Raw genomic sequence first — 23133 nt, forward strand, 5'->3', positions numbered from 1 at the left:
GCCATAAAGAGTCGACTCAATTGGGTCACCATTTATTCAGAAATATTATATCCACACTTCTATTTCAAGTAACGACAGAAAACCAGCGGGAGACCGTAGAGCATATCCACACGACGACCTTACAGAGCGACTTCGTTCGGCCACCACACTCTCCTGGGCGGCTCGGACCGCTGCTGGAACAGTGACACAACCCTGTGCTACACGCTCCGCCAGGGCCCCCCAGTTCCAGCACCACTGGACTCCCTCCCACGGCACAGCACAACTGTTCGTGGGAATACCACGACCCACTACCCGCCAGCAGTATTCTAATGTACCGCAGCACGGCCGCTCCCAGCGCCGCTCAGCGGCCGGCCTCCCCGCTGCCGGGCCGGTAAAATGCCCGGCGGAGATGACACGGGCGGCCGGATATACCGCAGAGAGCTCAGTCCGGTCCGATATTTCACACAAATATCGGCTCCACGGGGACGGATATCTGACCGTCTGCTGCATTTAGGAGTCCGTATCACTGATCAATGTTCCGCCGCCGTCTGACGGTTCTAGGTTACTGTGGTTGGGAGAAGGATTGGGAGGGGAAGTGACCGGGATTTGGGAGGGAGGGGTAACTCAGCCGGTCTTCCGTCCGGCCGTCTGTTTCGCCACTACCACCTGTTCCAGCTCCTCGTCCTCCTCAAAGATGGTGTCGTCGCTGTAGAGCTGGATACAGATGGGCTGACGGTGGCACGAGCCGCCGTTCGGACACGAGCGCTTCTGGAGCACGCACACCTTGCCGGGCGGACAGCTCTCGCAGAATGGTGCCCTGGTGCTGACACAGAGCGGGGACAGCGGGCAGGTCTTGCCCTGGCAGAGACCGCGCGTGGCGGCGCAACGTGTGGCGTCTCCACACCGGAACCGCACCGTCTTACACGGGTGGACGATCTCAGACACTGGGGGTGGAGGGACATGGTCAGAGCAATGGTGGCGACACCGGCGGCGACTCGGAGAACTAGTGATTCAGCGGTCTGACACCGGGGCTGGGAGGCTCGCGGGCGCCACTGTCTAACAGGGCACCAGTCCAAACGACGTTCAGGCTGTGCTAAATACAACCACATCTCAGGTATATTGCAACATTGCAAGCAATTGCAAGCAAGCACAGGTATATCGCTAAGTTTTTTTTTTCTCTAGGAATAGCATGACAAAATATCACGCTCTGCCGTCACAAATTTATATTCTAATTTCTAATTCTAAACGGTGCATTTGGTCTGATGTTGGACCGTGTACCTAAGTACGACGAATTCCCATAAAGTTGCGCACCGTTCAGTGTTTTCATCCTCAGGATGCTGAAATCTTTCTCCGCCATGCCGCAATCCCTCTGGGCTGGACAGGCAACTTTATTTCATGCGGGCTGCTCCCTTTGAGCGGCACCGCTGCTCCCGAGGGAGCGCACCCCGTAGCCGGGTGCAGTGAGTACCTTGGTGCTGGTCGGCCTGTCCTCTGGACGGGCTCAGTCCCGGTGATTCACTAGGGTGCCTGCCCAGACCAATGTCTTCCCCTTATTCCTATCATCCTCCCGGCTCTGTAATGGCCTAATTGGACGGAAAGGGCCTAACCCAACAAAACAAAACAAACAAAACAAATAAAGGAGCGCCTCCCTTCTCTAGAAGTGATCCAAACTCACCGGGTTTCTGGCAGGTGTGGCCGCAGCCGGTGGAGCAGCACTTGTGCTCTCCGTCACAATTGTAGTCGCTGTCACAGTCCTCCACACACTTGCCTTTGTAGCCCTTGGTGATCTTCGGGCAGAAGCCCGGCTTCACTGTACGCGGAAGAGAGCACTGGTCAGTAGGACGACAGACGTAGCTTCACCGAGTGTCTAAACAAGTATCAAAAGACCGATTCCGACAGGATTAATTGATAGTTATATGACCATTGACCATATAAATCGCCAATCAACAAAATTATGGTACGAAATAACCAGTATAACGCCTTTTGGGGCGACTAACGGAGCGAGCGAGAGGGTGGGCCTTGCACGTGCGAAATTTAGAGGGGTACCTCCAACTGACTTGTGCACGGCACCCTACTGACCGGTCTCTAGCGATGTGCCAAATTTGAGCACAATCGGCCCAGCCGTTCTCGAGACCTGGAAGCGGCACCGTGCACGTGCGCACGTGCAAAATGGGTCCCAACTGACTTGTGCACGGCACCCTACTAACCGGTCCCCAACCGTGTACCAATTTGAGCGCAATCGGTCCAGCCGTTCCCGAGATCTGGAAACGACCCCTGCACGTGCGCACGTGCAGCAGCACCCCAACTCTGGCACATGTATATGCAGTGCCTAGTGGGTGCCTACCTACATGCCAACTTTCAGCGCAATCGGCCAAGTAGTTACCGAGATATTGCAACAATGACAAAAGTGACACCTCTTCGTTTTGCACGTGGCACGTGCATAAGGGGTCACCCACATGCATCGGGAATAGTCCAATACTTGGTAGAAGGAATGAAGCTACCCTACAAAAATTACCGCGTGTAAATCGGTCAAGTGGTTGCTGAGATATAAGCCTCGCAAAAGCGTGACCACGGCCGGCCGGCCGGCCGGCCGGCCGCTCATACTCAGAAATTTCCGTTAATCTAAGGAAAGACTACGCTCGCTTCGCTCGCTCCGTAATCAGCATACTTAGTGTATGGTGGGACATACCTACAGCCTGTATTGTGTTGTGCGGTGCAGTCTACCTACAGCATGTTGTGTAGTGCGGTGCAGTATCCTTCAGTGCGCTGTGTAGTGCGGTGCAGTATACCTTCAGTGTGTTGTGTAGTGCGGTGCAGTATACCTTCAGTATGTTGTGTAGTGCGGTGCAGTATCCTTCAATGTGTTGTGTAGTGCGGTGCAGTATACCAACAGTGTGTTGTGTAGTGTGGTGCAGTATCCTTCAGTGTGTTGTGTAGTGCAGTGCAGTACACCATCAGTGTGTTGTACTTGTGTAGTGCGGTGCAGTATCCTTCAGTGTGTTGTGTAGTGCGGTGCAGTATACCTTCAGTGTAATGTATAGTGCGGTGCAGTATACCTTCAGTGTGTTGTGTAGTGCAGTGCAGTATACCATCAGTGTGTTGTACTTGTATAGTGCGGTGCAGTATCCTTCAGTGTGTTTTGTAGTGCGGTGCAGTATACCTCCAGTGTGTTGTGTAGTGCGGTGCAGTATCCTTCAGTGTGTTGTGTAGTGCGGTGCAGTATCCTTCAGTATGTTGTGTAGTGCAGTGCAGTATACCATCAGTGTGTTGTACTTGTGTAGTGCGGTGCAGTATCCTTCAGTGTGTTGTGTAGTGCGGTGCAGTATACCTTCAGTGTGTTGTGTAGTGCAGTGCAGTATACCATCAGTGTGTTGTACTTGTGTAGTGCGGTGCAGTATCCTTCAGTGTGCTGTGTAGTGCGGTGCAGTATACCTTCAGTGTGTTGTGTAGTGCGGTGCAGTATACCATCAGTGTGTTGTGTAGTGCGGTGCAGTATACCACCAGTGTGTTGTGTAGTGCGGTGCAGTATACCATCAGTGTGTTGTGTAGTGCGGGACAATATAACTACAGTGGTTGTGTATTATAGTAGGTACGCTGGACGGTGCAGCATGCTTATCTTCAGTATCTATTTCGCAAACAGCGATGCACCATGAATCTGCAGTAAACAAAACTGTTGCACACACTACAACAGTCCCTTTCAATGGCCGACCTTACCTGGCGGACACTCCTCCTGTGAGCAGAGCAGGTAGCCCTGGATGCAGGTGCAGCTGTTACACTCGATGTCGATAATCTCGCCGTCCTGCTTGCACGCTGGAACGGACATTTGATGTTAGTTGACTGCCGGTCACGGGTACTGATTGCGAAATGATATTTATGCCCCTCTTGCTACACAATGATTGTAGGTTATCCAGCGTTCGTCGAAGGCCAGCATCAGAGTCCTATTATAAACATATACCTAGCTACTTCCGGGAATGGAAGCAAACGTTTCCTGTTCTGTTTTCGATGCTATCAAAATAAACAAGCCTGCATGGGTGAACCTCTTGGATTTTGGATAGTTTTGTTCCAGTTACATATGGAGTTACTCACGGATCGGGGAGCAGATGGGGTTTCCACTGCGGTCCTCGTTACACTTGTAGCCGACCTTGCACTTGATCTGATCACAGTCGGGCTTGCGGGGCCGCAGGCAGACGTAAGCGCAGCCATTGAAGCAGCACTTTGAGTTGTCGTCGCACTGAGAGTCGTATTTGCAAGTGTCCTGGCATCCACCACGAGGCTGAGTGTCGTTAGAAACGCGCGGACACAGGCCGTCCTTCTCCGCTGAAATATACAGAATATACATGTCAAATGCAGTCAGTAACAATGTTGTCTGTCAACTTTGAGAAAGACCAGTCACATCCCGATTTCGGTGAGTTATGCAGAGGTGAGCCGACCGCTGGCCTTGGCGGACCCAAACAATGGCCATTGGCAGTCGGCGGTCGTGATGCACAGAGTGCCGGTCATGAGGTCACCGAATTGGCTCTCCGCGTGGTACCGGGGCGTGCAGTGGGTGCGGAGGAAGGGAGGGGAGGAGCGGAGGAGAGGCGCCGGCCGGCCGACCTCTGTCCACCACCCGGGGTGAAAGGCCGTGCGTCCAGCAGGGCCCCTCTGGCCACCGGCCGGCGGCGGTCGGCAGTTGCTCCACAGCTCGGCCGGGGCTGTGCTGTGCAGCGCGCCTCCCAGGGGCCGATCGGTGGGGCCCTGCCTGCCCCGTCCCCGCCCCGTCCGGCTGGCGCCACCGGACCGCGGCGAAAGTCCCGCGTGCCTCGCCCACCCCAATCTACGGGCCGGGGAAGCGGCACCACTGCACGCGCGCGCTGCAAGCGGGACTGAGGAATGCGGGCCGGGCGGTCAGTCAGCCGAGTCGGACCGGGTCCAGCCATGGGCGCCCCGCCGGTCCTCTGCATGAGGAAGGTACAGTCTGAGAGATAGCGTACGTACACAAACGGGGCGGAGTGGTGCGGTATGTCATGGAGTATGGAGCAATGGTGGAGGAACCGTGGGCCTTGGTGATGTCGGCTGCATAATAGACACACATATTTGCATTCTGTAAGCAAGTCGCCAAACAGGTGTTGAGATCATGATGACAACTAAACCCATAGCTGCAAATGCTTACCTTAGTATTTCCGCAATATCCTAATCGCTACAATCCAGCTTGATAAATATGCATGCTTCTGATTTCCAGCGCCTATACCAAAAGCAGGAACTGGCGTTGAAAGGCAGCAGCTTTCTCCGGAAAGGCTACAAATACCTCCGCTGACCCCGTTCCGCAGCTCACTGACCTGTGTCGAAGCACTGCGCGTCGCCGGTGGGGTTCTCGATGCAGGCGGTGCCGGTCGGACACTCGATGTCGGAGCACAGTTTTCTGGTGTCGGCTCCGACGCAGACGTTGGCGCAGCCGTTGTTGCAGCATTTCTGGCCGTCAGGACACTGTTCGTCGTACTGACACTCGTCCTCGCCGCACTTCTTGTACTGGCCCGGCGTCCAGCGGGGGCAGCGGCCGTCCCGCGGCGCTGCCGAGGTCAGGGTCAGGTCAGGTCAGGTCAGGTCAGGTCAGGTTAGGGCTGGGTTAGGTCGAGGTCAGGTCAGGGTCAGGGTCAGGTCAGGTCAGGGCAGGGTCAGGTCAGGTCAGGTCAGGGTCACGTTAGGGTCAGGGTCAGGGTCAGGGTCAGGGTCAGGGTCAGGGTCAGGTCAGAGTCAGGTCAGGGTCAGGTCAGGGCTGGGTCAGGTCGAGGTCAGGTCAGGTCAGGGTCAGGGTCAGGATCAGGGTCAGGTCAAGGTCAAAGCCAGGTCAAGGTCAGGTTCAGGGTCAGGTCAGAGTCAGGCTAGGTCATATCAGGTCAGATCAGGATCAGTTCAGAGTCATACCAAACCGAACCAGGCAAGAGTTCAACAAATCACTTCAATCGATCACAATTGGGTCATGGTCCATGTATTGTGTCCGTATTTCATTTCATTGGTTCATTGTGTTATAGGTCGAGTTTAATTGCTTGTACGACCGATTATGATGAGTTGTGCAATGCATTTTGCATCGTGCAACTGCATAAACCTTGCAGTGAAATAAGCATAAATAGATTGATTCAGGTATTAGGTGCGCATTCTAGCCCACATCAGCAGTATTTAGGTCGATAGGGATTGCATTGCAGTCATCACCGCCGCTTGCCTCTCGGCCCTCACCTGTGCTGATACATTTGGCGTCCGTGACCCCGTCGTCCACGCAGGTGAATCCCTCGGCACAGTTGTGGTCCTCGCAGCGTTTGCGCAGGTCTGGCGCCACGCAGACCAGAGCGCAGCCGTTGTAGCAGCAGCGCTCGTCGGCCTGACACTGGAAGTCGTATGAGCACTCCTGGTCACAGCTGCGACTGCTGGGGCTCCACAGCTCCGGCGCCGGACAGCGGCCCACCTTGTTTGCTGGGGAGGAGAGACGGGGGTCGGTCAGCAGGTGTCAGAGACGAAACTTGCGGCTGCGTGAGATCGAGTAGGCTTGGACCGTTTACGCAATGTAGCGTGTTCTGGGATTGATCAGAATCGATCTGAATCGATTAAGTCATGACATGAATCGCTATAGACAATGCTAAATAATAGCATACCGCTTTTCTATTAAACATTCCAATTACAAATAACAGATTCAGGTGGAGACCGGTCCATGTGCATAGCCGCTGCAAGCTGCGGTATAGTCTGTCATCCTCAGTCTCGAGAACACTTTCCATGAAGCCAAATCCATGCCCAAATTCATGCGCGTTTTGCAAGTGCGCATTCCTACGTTGTTTCCGCTTTGTTCTGATCCGGTCTGCGTCGACGGATCATGCGTGATCCCTTCTGATGAATCACCGGGACCAGAGAAAGTTCGGCTCTACGCAGCCCGGTCAGCCGTCGTACGGTGCGCACAATCGCACTGACGACAGGGCGTAGGCCGCGGCGCCCCGTTGCAAATGGTAATGGCCCGCCACCTCTGTCCAGATACAGATCACTGGAACGCGGCACTGCAGGCGCCACGAGCCGCCGGGCGGTGGCACCTCTCACATATCGCTGTCGGAGAGCCATGGGTGCCGGCTCCGTGGTCCGTGGCCCGCTCTTTGATGGTGAAATGGCGACCAGATGGTATCGGACCAGAGGAGGGACGTAATGTCGGCTGTTCATCCCCTCACATGGCGAAGAGCCAATGCAATGAGGTGACGAATCACCATCTGATTCTGGCTGCTACGACTGGTTTGCAGTGACGAGTTGGCAACATTGAATGCCAATCTACTCTATTCCCCAGTGATAAACTGACACCTCTCATCTGTAACTCAGGAAGTATGCCAACCTCCAACCTATGCGACCAAGCCCCGGTAGTTTCATACTCACTGGTGTTGACACAGTAAGCGTCCTTGATCTTCTCCGGATCGTCGATACAGGCGTATCCCTCGGGACACTGGAAGTCGAAGTCGTCGCACGTCTTCCTGAAGACGGGGTCGAGGCAGACGTTGGCACAGCCGACGTTACAGCAGCGCTGCTGTTTGGGACACTCGGAGTCGTACTTGCAGAGATCCTGGCAGTCGCCGCGGTACGAGCCCGGGCGGATCGGGGGACACTTGCCCGCCTTCACCTCTGTGGAAATAAACAGCGGCGTGTCACATACGGGAGGGGGAGGGAAAGAGGGAAGTAGAGGATGAGAGAGAGAGAGAGAGAGAGAGAGAGAGAGAGAGAGTGGATAGGGAGGGAGAGAGAGAGAGAGAGAGAGTGGATAGGGAGGGAGAGAGAGAGAGAGAGAGAGAGAGAGAGAGAGAGAGAGAGAGAGAGAGAGAGAGAGAGAGAGAGAGAGAGAGAGAGAGAGAGTGGATAGGGAGGGAGAGAGAGAGAGAGAGAGAGAGAGAGAGAGAAAGAGAGAGAGAGAGAGAGAGAGAGAGAGAGAGAGAGAGTGGATAGGGAGGGGAGAGAGAGAGAGAGAGAGAGAGAGAGAGAGAGAGAGAGAGAGAGAGAGAGAGAGAGAGAGAGAGAGAGAGAGAGAGAGAGAGAGAGAGAGGAGTAAGGAAATGGCACGCACCAAAATCATACCAGTGATGCAGCACGGACATTTTCGGATAACGAATGTTCATCACACGTCATTAGGATGGGAAGTGTTCATGGCGATGAAATAGAGACGTGTCGAAATATAGGCCTTTTAATCAATTAACAAATATATAAAGCAAGATAAAATAATAAACGTAATGATAGTTTACTAAATCCCCGCTTCGAGAGGGCGTAAATTAAATCCGAGCTATTGCCAATGATTGCTACAGCCTCTAGCTGGACGTGACACTACTGGCGCAGTTTGGCACCGGTATGACGTCATTTGTGAGGGTCAGCTGCCAGTGACTGGCGCATTCCGATCTGCAGAGGCGCACCTTACGACACAGCGTGCGGGCACAGAGAGGGGGTCGTGCAGTGTGCATCGTGCCACTGTTTTGGAGCAGCGACAGCTGCCCGGCGGCCACTTGCGACACGGTACGAGCGCGGAGATCGCGTGGGTCGTGCCATGCGGGACGGCTATTGATTAGTAATTAATTGTTGATTAGTTGTTTGACGCGGTATCAATTCCTGGTCGAGTGGCTCTTACCAGGAAATGAATCACTCATTGTATTTGTTGGTGTCAAAAGCTGCAGTATAAGAAGATGGTAAATTTCGTATCCAATGCTGCTACCGAACCAGAAAAGAACGGTTCACAGGACCTTACACATTTTTTATACTTTTAAAGGCTACACTGAGCTAATCAGGTCGTAAAAATCATAGAATGAGCCAATAACAGGAAAGTTGATGCACTTAAAGGTGTGATAAGTAGCACTAGCCTGGTGATGAGCGGTTGTGACATCGCCATAAAGAAGCACAATCATGGGTGCACAAGGCCAAGCACCATCGTTAAATTATCTCCGCACGACGAAAACCGTGAGTGGTTCACGGTGTTCACGACCAAACTCAGCAACAAGAATGGACGCTAACGGTCACCGAGTTAGGGACCATATACAGCTGGCTTTTCATCTTTGGTGGCGAAATCTGGCAGTGACTTTAAAGGCTATCCCGTGGTGTGGGCTGAGAGTGTTCCCGTGCGGGAGTGGCTCGTACCTATGACCCGCGAGGGGCTGGCGCAGATGGACTGGCAGAATCCCGGCTCTGTGGCCTTGTTTCTGAAGTGCATGCCCTCGAAGTACACCACGAGAGGTCGCTCACGCTCCTGGCCGGCGACAGAGACCACCTTCACGGCCGGAACGTTGGGGCTGGATGGTAGCGACTTCCGGAGTTCGTCCAGGGCCGAGAGAGAAGGAGGCAGTCCCGAGCTGGCGTTGAGAGATCCTCCTGCACTCGAGCGTACATCGACGTCCGGGTTAGGAAGAATCACCTCTGGAGGCTTATAAGGCTCATTGACTTTCGCATTAACTCCTGCCGAGTGTACCTCACTCGGAGATTTTGCCTCAGTCTGCACATCCGTCTGTGGCGGTGGTAGATACTGGAACTCCAGATGGGCCTGTGGTAGCTGACCACTTCCCACGGCCTGAAGAGTGGACGTGACGGAAGCGCGAGCCTCCTGCGTGGGCGACTGGACATTGACTTGTGGCGCCGGCTGAGGAAGAGCGGGACCTTTCTGGAATTGTTCCTGAGACACTGGCCGATTGTGCTGTGGAGGCGATGACTGCAGGAAAACAGGAGCTTGCTGTATGTTCCCATGCGAAGTTGGAGGAGGGCTATTTTGACGTGTTGACTGTAAGGAAACGGGAGCTTGCTGTAAGTTTCCCTGTGAAGCTGCTTGAGGAACATTCTGATGTGTCGACTGCAGGAAAACTGGAGCTTTCTGTACATTCTGAGGGGACGGCCGATAGTTTTGTTGATGTGCCGGCTGCAAAAACACGGGCGCTTGCTGTACATTTTGCGAGACCGGCCTAGGGCCCTGCTGAGGCGCTGACTGCTGAATTATTTGACCTCTGTTGAAATCCTGATAGGTCTGCCGAGTCTGCTGCGCGGGACCCGGGGCCGACCACCCGTTTCCTTCCTGTTTTACGACTCCAGAGCTGGCCGGCCGGGGCTCCTGGGTTGTAATAATGGGTATCCACGGCTGCGTCTGCTGCGACCCCGGCGGCGGCTGGCCGTGTCCAGTGGCAGTGACTACCGGTGACCACTGCTCTGACGGACTGTCACGGGTGACGGCTATGACAGGTCCCGGTGACCGGTAGGAGTTACCCACAGGCTGCTGAGGGCCTATTGGAGGTAGGTACTGACCAGGCGGCCGCTGGGGGCCGTGTGATACCCCGGGGGGCGGCAGATACCCGCCCCGCAGAGCCAGGTTCAGGAGACCTGTGTGACGGGTCCACTGTGGGGCAGTCTGGGGAGGACGGTCCGCTCCGAGACCAGACGACAGCCAGCAGCTCAACAACGATAAAACAACGGGGACCAACATGGCCAAAATAATCCAACAAAAGTCCGCACAAGCTCCGCAAACCGAGTCCTCTCAAGGCTCAATAGTCTGAGTCCTTCACATCGAGTTTTGTCAAACTTCAAAAGTAATCAGGCAGAGTCCTACTTTTTCCTCGTCAGTCACTAGATCATCTTCCTGTAACACTCGCACTGGGCCCACACTTCGTCTTGCGTGTCTTCAATGATGGGTATCCAAACGAGCCGCCGGACTCCAGCTCCAGTAAGCACTCTGTGACCAGCACCTTTCGGTCTATCACCGGAGATGAGTCGTCCCGCTCTCCAATCCACCTCGACTCGCGGCTCCGGTCGGTGCAACTGAGCCCGGCACTGGCCACCGCGCGGTGAGCGGGGGTGAGAGGCCGCGGCCGGCAGGGCGGGTCCTCTCGCAGAGGAAAGTCACCTGACCCGTGAGATCCACAGAGGCACTGTCGGCGGTCAGTCGGCCGGACCTCTCTTATAACCTCCGGCTCCGAGAGGACGGTCCGACGCGTGCGGAGAGCACGCCCTCTCCGGGAACGCCTTTCTGAGCGATGGACCGGTGGAATGCCATAGCACGTCTCCGAATGGAGCCAGCAGTCGGCAGCCGACCACTTTCGACCCGGCGGCGCCGGGCGCAATGTGCGTTTCCAGTGCAAACTGCTGGGGTGTCATCGAGGTGCCTAATTTCACCGACTTTCTTGTCTGATTGCGGTAGTCGTCCCTTGGTCTTATCTAAGCCATTGTGATTATAGTAGGATGTCAGGTGATACTTTTGTTGCAACTAAGCATCAGGCTATAACTGTTCACAGTTGGTTGAAGCGGGCCGCCTCATGCTCGTCAGTTCCAGAGAGCATAGTTGAATTAGCTTAGCATGCCGTTTGGCAGCATTCCTAAGCACGTATTGACTTTAATTAAGATAAATTACACTACATAATCATATATTGAAATGCATGTTCAGGCAATAGGTAAGCATTGCTCATTGTTCGTCTTTCCCTTGTGCGGCTGATAAGCTCTCATTCTGTCCGGGGCATTCAAAAGTGAGCTTTTATCTCGCATCTGCGACTGCACATTTTGTTTGTGTAGTGTAAGTCAGGTTCCAATAATCGTACCAACTAACGCTGCAATAAGCAACCAATCTAAAACAATTTGTTTAGAACATAATGATGAGTGCTTGTCTCAGGAAGAAGAAACGTTTCGATTTAATTATAAAGGAGAAGATTCTAGTGAGCCTAACAGCTTACATTAGGAACACGATGTGATCCAAAGTGTGTAAGAAAAAATTTGTTGGAATAATCTTGCTATGCTTGGACAAGAAAATGTAGCATTTAAGCACTTTTTTCCTTATTAGAGTTATAGATAACATGAATCTGATAGATAACTGAACTAGTTAGATAACATGATTCATGTTATACGAGTATATGTTCGAACTCATAACATGGAAAGCAAGTCTATAAGGCATTTAAGCAGTCAGTTGACACATGCATTCAAGAAATATAGGTCTTAGAAAGCGAAACCAGATAACTAAGATGTTTCAGCATATATGGTCTACGCGTGTCAATCCGCATATGAAGAGAGGTCTTTGAGTACATTTAGTTCGCACCCTTTTTTAGTACTTGTAATTCAGCTTTCAGTTCTGCATCAATCGCTGTTCAGAAAGAGATGTCCGAGAAACCTAACAGTATGATAAATCGGACAGATGTTAGTGAATATGTTTATGCAGAACTTGACACGGCTGATCGAGAGAGCCCAATATGTAGTCGCGGCGCGCGTGGTCTGCCCGGCCGGCCAGCAGGGTCGGTCTGCACTCTGCAGTGTCGGCCGGCCGCGCGCGCGGAGGGGACGCGGCGCGTTTCGACAGCAGTGTGCCCGGTGGCGGCGCCGCGCCGGGCGGAGCGGGCGGAGCGGGCGCCGGGCTGCTGCTCACGCACCGCGCGCGCCGCGGAGAGGTCGGCCGTTCGGCGAACAGCCGTGATACGGATGTAACGCCCGTCCCAGAGCGCTCCCCTCGCCACTCTCACTTTGCCCGCAGCTGCCATCGCACCTATCAACGCCCGGAAAGGTCTCACCCTGCACGGATCTCGGATCATTCGGCCGTGCATGCCACTTAGGAATGCGGACAGAGTAGTTATCTACAGTGGCTCCTAACTAGAGAAATCAGAATATAAATACGTTTTATTTTTAATCAACATCAGTATGAAAGGACCATTCACTCCAGATGGTATTGTTATATATCATTCGGCCATTTTTACATTCTTCATGTGTGTGTAGCTAGTCCCATATTCCTTTTTTGCCGAATTCATTTTTTTTGTCGGTTATATGTTATTGTTTATTACTGCATTTTCTATCTATTGGTGTGTTTGTGCTGTATTTTATTGCAGTCTCCAAGACTGGTGCTGCTGCCTTGTGCATTCGTGCAGTCTACGATTGGTACTGCTACTGTCTTGTGTATTATTGCAGTCTCTTATCGTTGGTGCTATTTTCATGCGTGCTGCTGTAGGCTCCAATTGTTTGTGGTACCTCTAGTGTTTTGCATTATTGAATTTCCCGTTCTGTTCATTATTGCAGTCTCTACTTGGTAATACTTCTGTCTTATGCATAGTTGCACTTTCCGATGTTTGGGTATTGTGTTATGTATTGTTGAAGTCTTTAGATGCTGGTGGTACTCTTCTGCGTATGAATGCAGCCTCCGATTTTGTTGCTATTGTCTTCTGTGGTCTTGCAGTCCCCACTTGTTGGTGGCATTGTCTTGTGTTTTTGCAGCCTCCAGCCGTTTGGTATTCTCCTGTGTATCATTGCACTATATTATTGCTGCTATTGCTTTGCGCCTTTTCCGCAACCCGTTTGGGGCCGAAACGGCCCCTTCTCCTTTTCAGTCTATGTCTCCTAAAGTATAGCAGATATCGCCAACAGACTTTCAGAACTCCTCGAGTCCATTGTTCACCTTGCGAACAAACATTTTGTCCAGAGCCTAGGAAAGGTTGGCCACAAATGACGTCATAATAACGTCATGTTCTGAGATTTTCGATCCAAAAAAGGGCTTTGCGAGAAGAGTTGTCACACATACAGTTTTGAAGATGAAAAAAATGTTTTTACAAAAAAAGGTGTAGAATAAGCAGGACTACAAAACTCGTAACTCGACTTTTTGACATTTTCAGATTTTGACCCCCAAAAATTAAAGTGATTGTTGGATATAATACCTCCAAAATACCAAAAAATTAAAAAAATTAAAACCGGATTACATGATATTTAACTATTGGTTTGCTACTGACATGCAAAATTTGAGCTCTATAGTTCCATTAAACAATATTATGGCGAAAAAAACTGCTCAAAATTTATGACGTAAAATTTTCAAACTCAATGGTTGTCGCCTTTATAGACCATGCAAAGTAAAATGAAGACCACTATTGGATTCCCCGTGGTGAGCTACATCAAATAAAAACCCATGATTTGCAAAAAAGAAAAATCAACTTTGAAGTTTGACCTTTTTTGACCTGCCCTTGACCTGACCTTTTCCAGAACGTAACCAAAACAGGCCCCAATAGTAGTCTAACCCACACCATTGAATTTGAAGTGTAAAATTGGTCACAAAACATGCATCACACGACCCTAGTATAGTTGGGTCCATATTGCGACCCTTTGTGACCTGACCTCTGTGACCTGACCTGGCATCAGTGACCTCCTAAGCAACATAGGTATTAGGCGACCAACGCTGCATCGATGGTTTTACATGTCTTTTATTCGATGTTATACCGCATTCCTTAGAAGTTAGAAAGCTCGTAATCGGTTAAAAATGCGACCTTTGACCTGACCTTTCTGACATCATCGGTTGCACTTTGGTCAACGAAACTTGGTCACAAGGTTTTCCCTGGTGGGGCTATCGAGAGCCGCTTGAATTATTCAAAATCGGTCGGTAACGTTCCGAGAGCTTAGGGGGAGGGGGCGACCTCCTCCCCACCCCAACGGGTGGTAGGGTCCGCCGATAGCCCTACCGGCCGCGGGTTATGGCAGTCTCGAATCGTCTGTTCATGCTATTTTATTTCCATCTGTGCTTTCTAATGTTATTTTCTCGTGTGCTATTAAAGTTTCCAATTGTTAGTGCTACTGTTGTGTGTGTTATTGCAGTCTCCGACTGTTGGTGCTACTGTTTTATGTGCTTTTGCAGTCTCCAATTGCTGGTGCTACTCTCTTGTGTAATGCTGCAGTGTCCTTTGCTGGTGCTATTGTTTTGTGTATCATTGAAGTTCCCAAATGTATTATCGCATTCCCTAAACCACTGATACCTATCGTTGTCTGCGCCATTTCAATATTCAATGTATGATCTCGTTTAAATGCATATTATTGTCATCTGATATCAGTTGGTGCCCACCATCCGTTTTAATGTTGTTCTTGGGCAGCGGTTTTAATGTTGTTCTTGGGCGTTCTTTCTACAATCTGGACTGTGTTCCTTGTGACGGTAACCGTGATGAAAATGAAAACTTACTTGAAATAGGTTCTTTCCGGAGTAGCACGCGGGAAGAGCAGTTCAGTGGTTTGTCGTGACAGAGACTGAGTGGCTGAGTTGTTACAGGCTCCCCAGTCGGTGGGCTCCTCAGCCTTTTGCCTCAGCCCAAACTCCAATGCCTCTCTCGTTTCTAGAACTCATGATCCACGACCTAGCCAGACCATGAGGCCCAGTTGCAAGACAAGTAAAGCAATAGTATTGTTCTGTCATAGACGGACTCACCTTGATTGATACTTCCTTCGGCCACATACGCTGTGAACAGAGAGGAAAATGATCAACTACTTTGCTTTCGAAAGATGCTGCAATGAAGCGTTTCGGATAGTCATGATGTGAAATGAGGGAAATTACCAACATATTGTTCAGTTGCCGATGTAATTTTAGGTCAGGAAATAATATCCTTTAGTTTCACTTTTCAGTCATATAACATGACTCAAGGCCATATTTTCGTAACGTAGTTTAAACGTAGTTTTTTCCAAACCAATGTAACTAACATGCCATTCACCGATACAATAAGCTTAACTCTATTGCCACATACTTTATAGCCTTAGGTGCGCTATTCGCCAATCGGGTTCGAGGCTCACTTTGGCTGCTAGAAGGCAGCACCAGCGACTCACCTTGAATGCAGATGGCGCCATCCTCCTCCTCGTAACAGTCCTCATCGGGCGCGCAGATCTTGGTCTCGCAGGTCTGGCGCTCTGGAAACGGCGCAAAGGTGTCTTACGAGTCTATTCCAAACACTCGTCATGAGCTTAACCCGCGCCGGGCCGGGGGGGGGGTGTTTGAACACCCCCCCTTGCGGTTTTTCGCAGATATCTCAAAAACGGCGGCGCGGAGCGCCGCCGTTTTTTGCACACCTGTTCGTGCATCTTTTCCGCACATGTTGTGAAAATTTCAGACCCAGGTCACCTTAGGTCAGGTCACCAGGTCACGCCAAGTGACCTCACCTCAGAAAAAATAAGAATGCTCGTCATAGCTACACCGACTGAACGATTGCCTTGAAACTTTCAGCGATTGATTAGAGCAACACTATCTATAAAATGTATATCTCGGAATTTTGATATCGGTGACCTAAGGTCAGGTCAATTTTGCGGCCTCTCCATTATAAGTCAATGGGAGAAAATTGAAAAGCGCCTGTTTTGCACGAACGCTATTCTAGACACTCTCAAACATCGAGATGTAGGTAAAATAGACACACTGAACCAGAAAATGGCAACTGTGACCCCGCGTTATGTCCCCGAGGTCATCTCAGGTCACGAACAGAATCTAACAGTTTTTCGATGATAACTTCTGAAAGAGGCGTGCTAGAGCGCTGAAAACGCCTTGTATGTGTTTGGCTCGACGTTGCGGATCGACTGATATGCAACATGACCTTTTCCGGTCAGGTCATGACCTTGACCTGAGGTCAAATTTTCAAGTTGACCTTTCAAGGTCAAACTATAGTTCATTCGACGCGTCTTGACGAGAGGAACACGATGCTGGCAAAAGAAATGTCATAGCTCTTTTGAGTCAAAAGTTATTGCCGAAAAAAACGTTTTTCGTAAAAACGGCTATTTTTGGAGTTTTTGCCCTCTGGAGGCTAAACCGTTGACCTGAGGTCAAATCTGAGAACATTACTCAGAAAGGTCTGTAAAAGGGCTATCGAATGCGCTTTTCCGCGGCGCTGTAGCTCTATCAGTTCCCGAGATAGCCGTTGGCAGTTTCCAAAATGTTGAAATAGTCAACATTTTACCTTTGGTGACCTCTGGTGACCTGACCTTTGACCTGACCCAAAAAATGACCGAAGTGTTTTCGTCCTTATTTTTGACGTTCTTTCGATTGCCGCTTACAGCGTGTCGCTACGTGGCCCAGGAGCCGAGTTAGAAGGGGGGGTGTTCAAACACCCCCCGCGGCCCGGCGCGGAATTTCAGAGCACCGGCCGGGCGCGGGTTAACTAAGTCACCTATCCGTGCTTCTATCCTCAGGATACTGAAATCCTTCTCCTCCACACCGCAGCCCCCTTCCGGGCTGGACAGGCAACTTTATCTCATGCGGGCTGCTCCCTTGGAGCGGCACCGCTGCTCCCGAGGGAGCGCACCCCGTAGCCGGGTGCAGTGAGTGCCTTGGGGCTGGGTGGCCTGTCTTCGGACGGGCTCAGCCCCGGCGACTCACTAGGGTGCCTGCCCAGACCAATGTCTCCCCCTAATTCCTATCATCCTCCCGGCTCTGCAATGGTCTTGTCGACCGAAAGGGCCTAACCCAACAAAACAAACAAAAACAAACTTAACTAAGATATAAAAGGGAGAAAGTGTTTCAAAATGTCTGAATAAGTTAGATCGTTAATTGCTTAGTATGTAGTGAACTTTGAGCAGAAATCGTTCGCAACAGTGGATTCTTATATCACTAAAGCCACGTTTACATAGGGCTATTCGTTTATCGTCATTAGAAATTTTGAAATTCGCCTCACTATCTAATATCACCCTTATCATGTAACCACGCTTTTGAATCTGATCTTCAGTGGGACGCTTCTCTTTGCATCGGAAAGCATGCCTACCTTCAAAGGCGCGTAGATGATTGGATTAGACAGTAGGCTGCAAGTAAGTACGCTATATATGGCAAAATCAGCTTATAGGTAGCACTTCCGCATGCTTCTAAGCCCATTTATTGAGGACATCGTTATAAGTCGTCCTAGACGTAGACTAGCGGAGACTGGAAGGGAATTACGCTGGACGTCCTGATAGTTACCTTTGACGCAGCGCGCTCCCGTAAAGCTCTCGTGGCACACGTAACCAGCCGGGCATCTCTTGTGATCACACGTGTAGATATCTGCCAACACAGTAAAGTGCACAGGTCAATGATGCAATGAAGGTTTCCAGAAACAGCCATGAAAGCGGAGATGACATAGCTCAGATAAGAATGTTTTATATTTTGCTTACATACGCCGGGAGTTTTATTCAGTGGTAAGTAGGAATATATGCATTTTGGCGTTCCTGCGAAATGTTCGAAGAAGCAGAGTTTCCGCGGCGGTATGCCGAATGTATGCATGAGCAACGGACGTGACTCCTGCCGACGGATCCGACGACGGACACCAGCCGCAGACAGATGGCGCGATCGTCACTGATTGCAATGTCGTGTCGCCACCCAATAGGTGCATTAACATTCGGCCTTCAAAGTCAACACAGACATGTCTGGTCGCGGCTTTGAGGTAAATACACTCCGGATAATGAGTCCGTGGCTGTAGATTTTTGTTTCTCCCAAAGCCGCAACAGATGGTTCATCAGGGTTGTATTGCTGCTGTTTTACGTGTTATTTTACGTGGCATTTTGTGAATATATCTTTTGGAATGCCTGGCTTGTATGCCAGATGGTAGGCAATTGACTCTTCCGCATTGAGATTGCATGATAGAACAAAACTTGGTGACAATTTTATCGTGCAGCTTGTGATGCTGCAGCATGATGCTAGGCTGATGTAATTATCTAATGCTGCGATGAACTTACGGCAACGGTATGCAAAATATTCGATGAAACTGACAGAAATGCAGGCCGTTTAACGTGACCACCGGTGTAATGTAAGTATATTGACCAGCTTGGCTTGAAGATCCAGGGTGTCCTTGTGACAAGTAATTTGCTTTGGTAGGTATGCGATCATATGCTGGTAAAATTGTGGTACTTGTCTCTACGATATTTTAAGCGCATAGATAGTTACATGCAAAAATGATTTATTTCCTCTCTCCTCCCTCTGTCTCTCTGTCTGTCTGTCTGTCTCTCTGTCTCTCTGTCTCTCCCTCTCTCTCCCTCTCCCTCTCTCTCTCTCTCTCTCTCTCTCTCTCTCTCTCTCTCTCTCTCTCTCTCTCTCTCTCTCTCTCTCTCTCTCTCTCTCTCTCTCTCTCTCTCCCTCACGTGTTCAGTCACCGCTGCACCCGTCCCCAGTATTGGTTGCCACCACCACCGTCCCCGTCCTCACAGGTGACCTCATGGCAAGGTCACAGGGGTCGCAGGGGTGTCGGGGCGGGGGCCGTGGCGTCAGAGGACACCCGGTAGGGGTGACAACCCGACACCGGCCGCCATTAGCATAAGCCGGCGACATGCGGCGGACAGAGTGGTCGCCGGCCGTCGCCGGGTCGCCAGGGAGGCCAGTGGCGCGGGAGCCGGCTCCTGTCGGAGGTAGGGCTCCCAGAGGACCCCGAGTCACCGCAGGTCTGTCTGTCTGTCTGTCTGTCTGTCTGTCTGTCTGTCTGTCTGTCTGTCTGTCTGTCTGTCTGTCTGTCTGTGGTGTCGAAGTATGGTTTAGGTAGTGTTACATCCCCCAGCAGTCGATCCGCCGCCGCCGCCGCCGCCGCCGCAGTCCTGCCGCCAGCGTTAGCCGTGTCAAGGAGACCGACTCCTAGCCGCGGGGACGGCGGCGACAGCGCTGGTGACGCTGTGGTGACAGTGGTGAAGGCGGTGGTGACTGGTGCCTCCCCTCCCTGTCCGGCTCATTAGCCGCTGGTGCTGCAGGGGCTCGGCACCTGCCGTCGGTGCTTTCAGCAGAGAGTGGGAGCGGACAGGCACAGTAGCTACTTACACCGGGCGATAAATGCAGCGGATTATGATGGAGTGATAACGTCGTCTCAGTGGTCTCTGGACCAAGGTCAACACTCATACATCACTGCAGGCGCATCGTGCATAGTGATTCCGGTAATAATTTAGGTGTGCACAATGCATAACTCTTGCTTGGCTTGGCCATGTTAGCCATGTTAGCAATTGTCATGCCAAAAATGGTAATGCAATAATTTCTCATGAGCCAGCGGAGCAACTAAAGTTGCAACTAAACTATATGTCTATAATCCTACCTATAACGCGACTACACAGTCTGCTCTTTCTCTGACATTCCATACAAACTGCTCCCTTATCTACGGGTATACTTCCCCACGGACCACTCACCTTCGACACAGACTGCTCCGTTGGCCGTGTCTTGGCAGACGTATCCGGCAGTCCGACACAGACTGGCGCCCACAGAGGCGCAGTCAGTGCGCACTGGAAAGGGATCAGCAATTGTCTGGTCAGTTTTTAAAATTATTCGGCTTATGTTGTAACTTACAGCCTACAGGTAATGTCAGGTCACTTTATTCTATATTGCTTATTATTGGATCGCATCATTTATGAGCTCTATGACTAGCGTATACGTAAGAAGCCAACTAAAAAGGAAGGAATGGGGAAGGTGAGGAGTAGACATAAAAAGAGGGTCGAGGGAAATAAAAGACTGCTGTTTTGAGGAAGGTCCGAGCACTCACGCGGTGTGACACAGCGGCTCACACAGCCAGCAGTGGGGAGTGGTGGACTCTGGGGAGGGTCTCTCTGAGGGGGAGGGTGTAAAACTCACGCGGCGTGACACAGCGGCGCACACAGCCGGCTGTGCAGCAGATGTCCCCGCCGGCGCAGTCGTCGTCTGTCTCACAGAGTACGCGGGCCCGTTTGCAGGGTCGCAGCGCGGTGGCGATCAGCGGACAGTGGCCCACCTTGGTGTGTGCTGTCAGGGGAGGGGAGGGAAGGTCAAGGTCACCGCTCGGCGGTCAGCCGGCCGGTCGGTGCGGAGGGCCGGCGATTACCGCTCCGGTCAGCGCCGTATTATCGGAGCATCTCGCTGCAGCTGCACTGGCAGAGAACCCCGGCTGTAATCCACGGCTCCGAGACCGGCTACAGACGGAGTTATCGATATTAATCGCTAATACCTTATCGACCTATGCACGCGACATGCCGCACACGTCCTGCTCTGTCAAGGACGCAAAGTGTAAAGTGATATATGCGAAATACAGCCGGTAAATTCACAAAGGTGTCCTGAACATCTGTGCTTAATATCTCGAACAGTTCTCCATTTAGCCTGCTGGCGTTTTATGTCTCAATTACTGAAGCTTTTAGTGAGGCATGTAAGGATGCCGGTACGACTTAAATGGTCACGCTCGCTCCAAGATAGGCACCGCTAGGGGATTTGAAGCCATTTGGCGACGGCTGGCATTGGCACGCCGCTAACCTTACTAGGCATTAACTGGCAATCGAGGAAGGAGGTTTTTCTTTTGTTACAGCTCAGTACCATCACCATATTCTACATCTGCGCAGTCCCCTATCATTCTATATTTCAGGATGCGCAGCCCCCAGAGTTCGGTCCTTTTTACAGAGCTATCAATCGATCGATGTCGATGCATGGGACAATACTTACGAACACAGACAGCCTTGTCCTGTTTCTGCAGACAGCTGGCGTCGTCATCACACACCGTCTCCGCACAGGTGGTCTTGGGCTCTGAGAACAGCGCGGGTCAGGTCAGCTCAGGTCAAATTAGTTCAGATCAAACTCGTAACAAAGAGCAGAGCCAGCTGTGCTCTGGCAGAGCACAGCTGGAAAGATTTACTTTTGGGAGCCGATTTCATATGGCCAACGCTCGGTCATGCTAGCAACTTCAATAGCTTGGCATGCAATAATCGATTCTTACATCTTTTCAGCATGGACTTACTGTTGATGCATTCTGGCCCCTTTTCCGAATCGACGCAGTAGAAACCTCTCTTGCATTTAATGTTCCTACACGTGGTGCGGTATTCGGCTGAAAAATAAAACGTTATGATTTAACATAATCAAATGACCGGTAGACGGTTGCGATTTTGTCACCAGCTAGCCTCAAATCGAAAGCAAACAAAACAAACTGATAATGAACAGATTAATTTCGCAACAGAAACAAAAGTAAGCTTTCCGATACATGCATCTTTCTAAAAACGGACCTAAAAAGGAAGACAGTTTTACCAGTACTTACTGGGTTGCGTGCATCCCTTATCGCCCTGGCTGTTCTTGCAGCACTTGAGCTCGTGCGGACACTCGTGGTCGCTGTCGCAGAAGTGACCTGACTTCAAGGTCAGCTTGTCCTTATTTGGGCACAGCATCGGCTTTTCGCCAACTGTAGGAAGGAGATAAAGATTATCTAGCGCGGAGATAAATGTTATCGGGCTTCTGTCGTCAGATACCTAAAACCACACACCATCTGTTAATTGTATAAGGTCAGGGGAATGGAATGAAATAAAAAGCAAGAGCATTTAAGTACGAACTACATATGCAGTCCTGTAAATCTTTAAGCTTACTGGGCATTTTAAATTGAAAGTGAGCTGCAATATTTTTTCTTTCGTTGGCGTGCTGGATGTAATTGATGCGACAAATAACGAGCCTATCAAAATGAAATAGTTTCGAATTAATCAGCGCACGCTCTGCACCTGCTGGGTCAAGCCAGTGCCAACCAATGTCAACCGAGTTAAATAGATTGCAGTTTTTCAAAGCCATTTAGCCTCCTGCAATTTTATCATCCTGCAGCCTTGGCTTCATGTCGCTGCAGAGTAAACTGGGCAGCACGACAAGAGAAGTTCCTGAAGCGAGTTCTGCAGTGCCGCCAACCAACAGTGGCGTATAGTGGGTTCAAGGCTGTCGATTTGTGCACTTCTTAGTTATGTAATGGATTATTCTTCCGCCTAAGCGATATTGCTGAGACAAATGAAGAGAGGAGTCTAGAAAGGACCACAGAAATTGGCTTACTTCAAGAACTTATATTTGATCACTTAGGACGAAAATTTTGGTACATAGATTTAAATAAAATCTCGTTTTCTGTCGAATTTATTGTGACGGTAATTTGGAATGACAGTACCCTAGTAGCCAATTTAATACCTAAAACTATGCCATGTAACAGGTTTTACATAAACGAAAGCGTATCTATCTTGAACTTCTGTAATCATAAATGAGTAATGATTACACTTCTGCTAGTGGTTATACGAAAAGAAAAAAGATGGAGGGAGAAAGAGAGAGAAAGAGAGGGAAAGAGAGGGAGAGAGAGACAGGAGAAGAGAAAGAGCGTGAGAAAAAAATAAAATGAGAAGAAAAGAAGAAGAAGAAGAAGAAGAAGAAGAAGAAGAAGAAGAAGAAGAAGAAGAAGAAGAAGAAGAAGAAGAAGAAGTAGAAGAAGAAGGGAGTCATAAATGTACAGTCGGTTGGTGAATTAGTAAGAACAGGAAGAAACAGGAAGACGGAAGATAGATATTAAATTTGAAATTAAATTCGCTGAGGCTGGACAGGTATTTATCTGTTGCCCAGTCATCTCATCACGCCTGCACATGCCTTGTGGACGACTGTTAATATCGGTCGTGACTTCAAATGCATGAGTCACACTCGCCTCAGTGCAGTAATTTCGCAGCCTGCAAGCGGAAAGGCCGCATTTTAGTGTCCCGTCC

At 50.6% G+C, this 23133-nt stretch overlaps 1 protein-coding gene across 2 annotated transcripts in view; it reads right to left on the reverse strand.

Moving 5' to 3' along the window:
* Window positions 1-16: 16 nt before the first annotated feature.
* LOC122386938 (neurogenic locus notch homolog protein 1-like) overlaps window positions 17-23133 on the reverse strand; it is a 41571-nt gene continuing 18454 nt past the window's right edge. For both annotated transcript variants that reach the window (XM_043376688.1, XM_043376686.1), the window contains exons 8-22: window positions 21678-21818; window positions 21384-21470; window positions 21092-21172; window positions 20258-20404; window positions 19819-19911; window positions 17642-17722; window positions 15535-15615; window positions 15143-15172; window positions 7363-7605; window positions 6193-6426; window positions 5298-5528; window positions 4066-4296; window positions 3694-3789; window positions 1655-1789; window positions 17-923 (exon numbers count right to left, since the gene is read on the reverse strand). In XM_043376688.1, the coding sequence (XP_043232623.1) occupies window positions 604-923; window positions 1655-1789; window positions 3694-3789; window positions 4066-4296; window positions 5298-5528; window positions 6193-6426; window positions 7363-7605; window positions 15143-15172; window positions 15535-15615; window positions 17642-17722; window positions 19819-19911; window positions 20258-20404; window positions 21092-21172; window positions 21384-21470; window positions 21678-21818 (2231 nt within the window). In that variant the 3' untranslated portion in view covers window positions 17-603. The remainder of the gene's footprint in view (window positions 924-1654; window positions 1790-3693; window positions 3790-4065; window positions 4297-5297; window positions 5529-6192; window positions 6427-7362; window positions 7606-15142; window positions 15173-15534; window positions 15616-17641; window positions 17723-19818; window positions 19912-20257; window positions 20405-21091; window positions 21173-21383; window positions 21471-21677; window positions 21819-23133) is intronic.

The sequence above is a fragment of the Amphibalanus amphitrite genome, unplaced genomic scaffold (genome assembly GCF_019059575.1).
Source record: "Amphibalanus amphitrite isolate SeventyFive unplaced genomic scaffold, NRLGWU_Aamphi_draft 000267F_arrow, whole genome shotgun sequence".
Taxonomy (NCBI): Eukaryota; Metazoa; Arthropoda; class Thecostraca; order Balanomorpha; family Balanidae; genus Amphibalanus; species Amphibalanus amphitrite.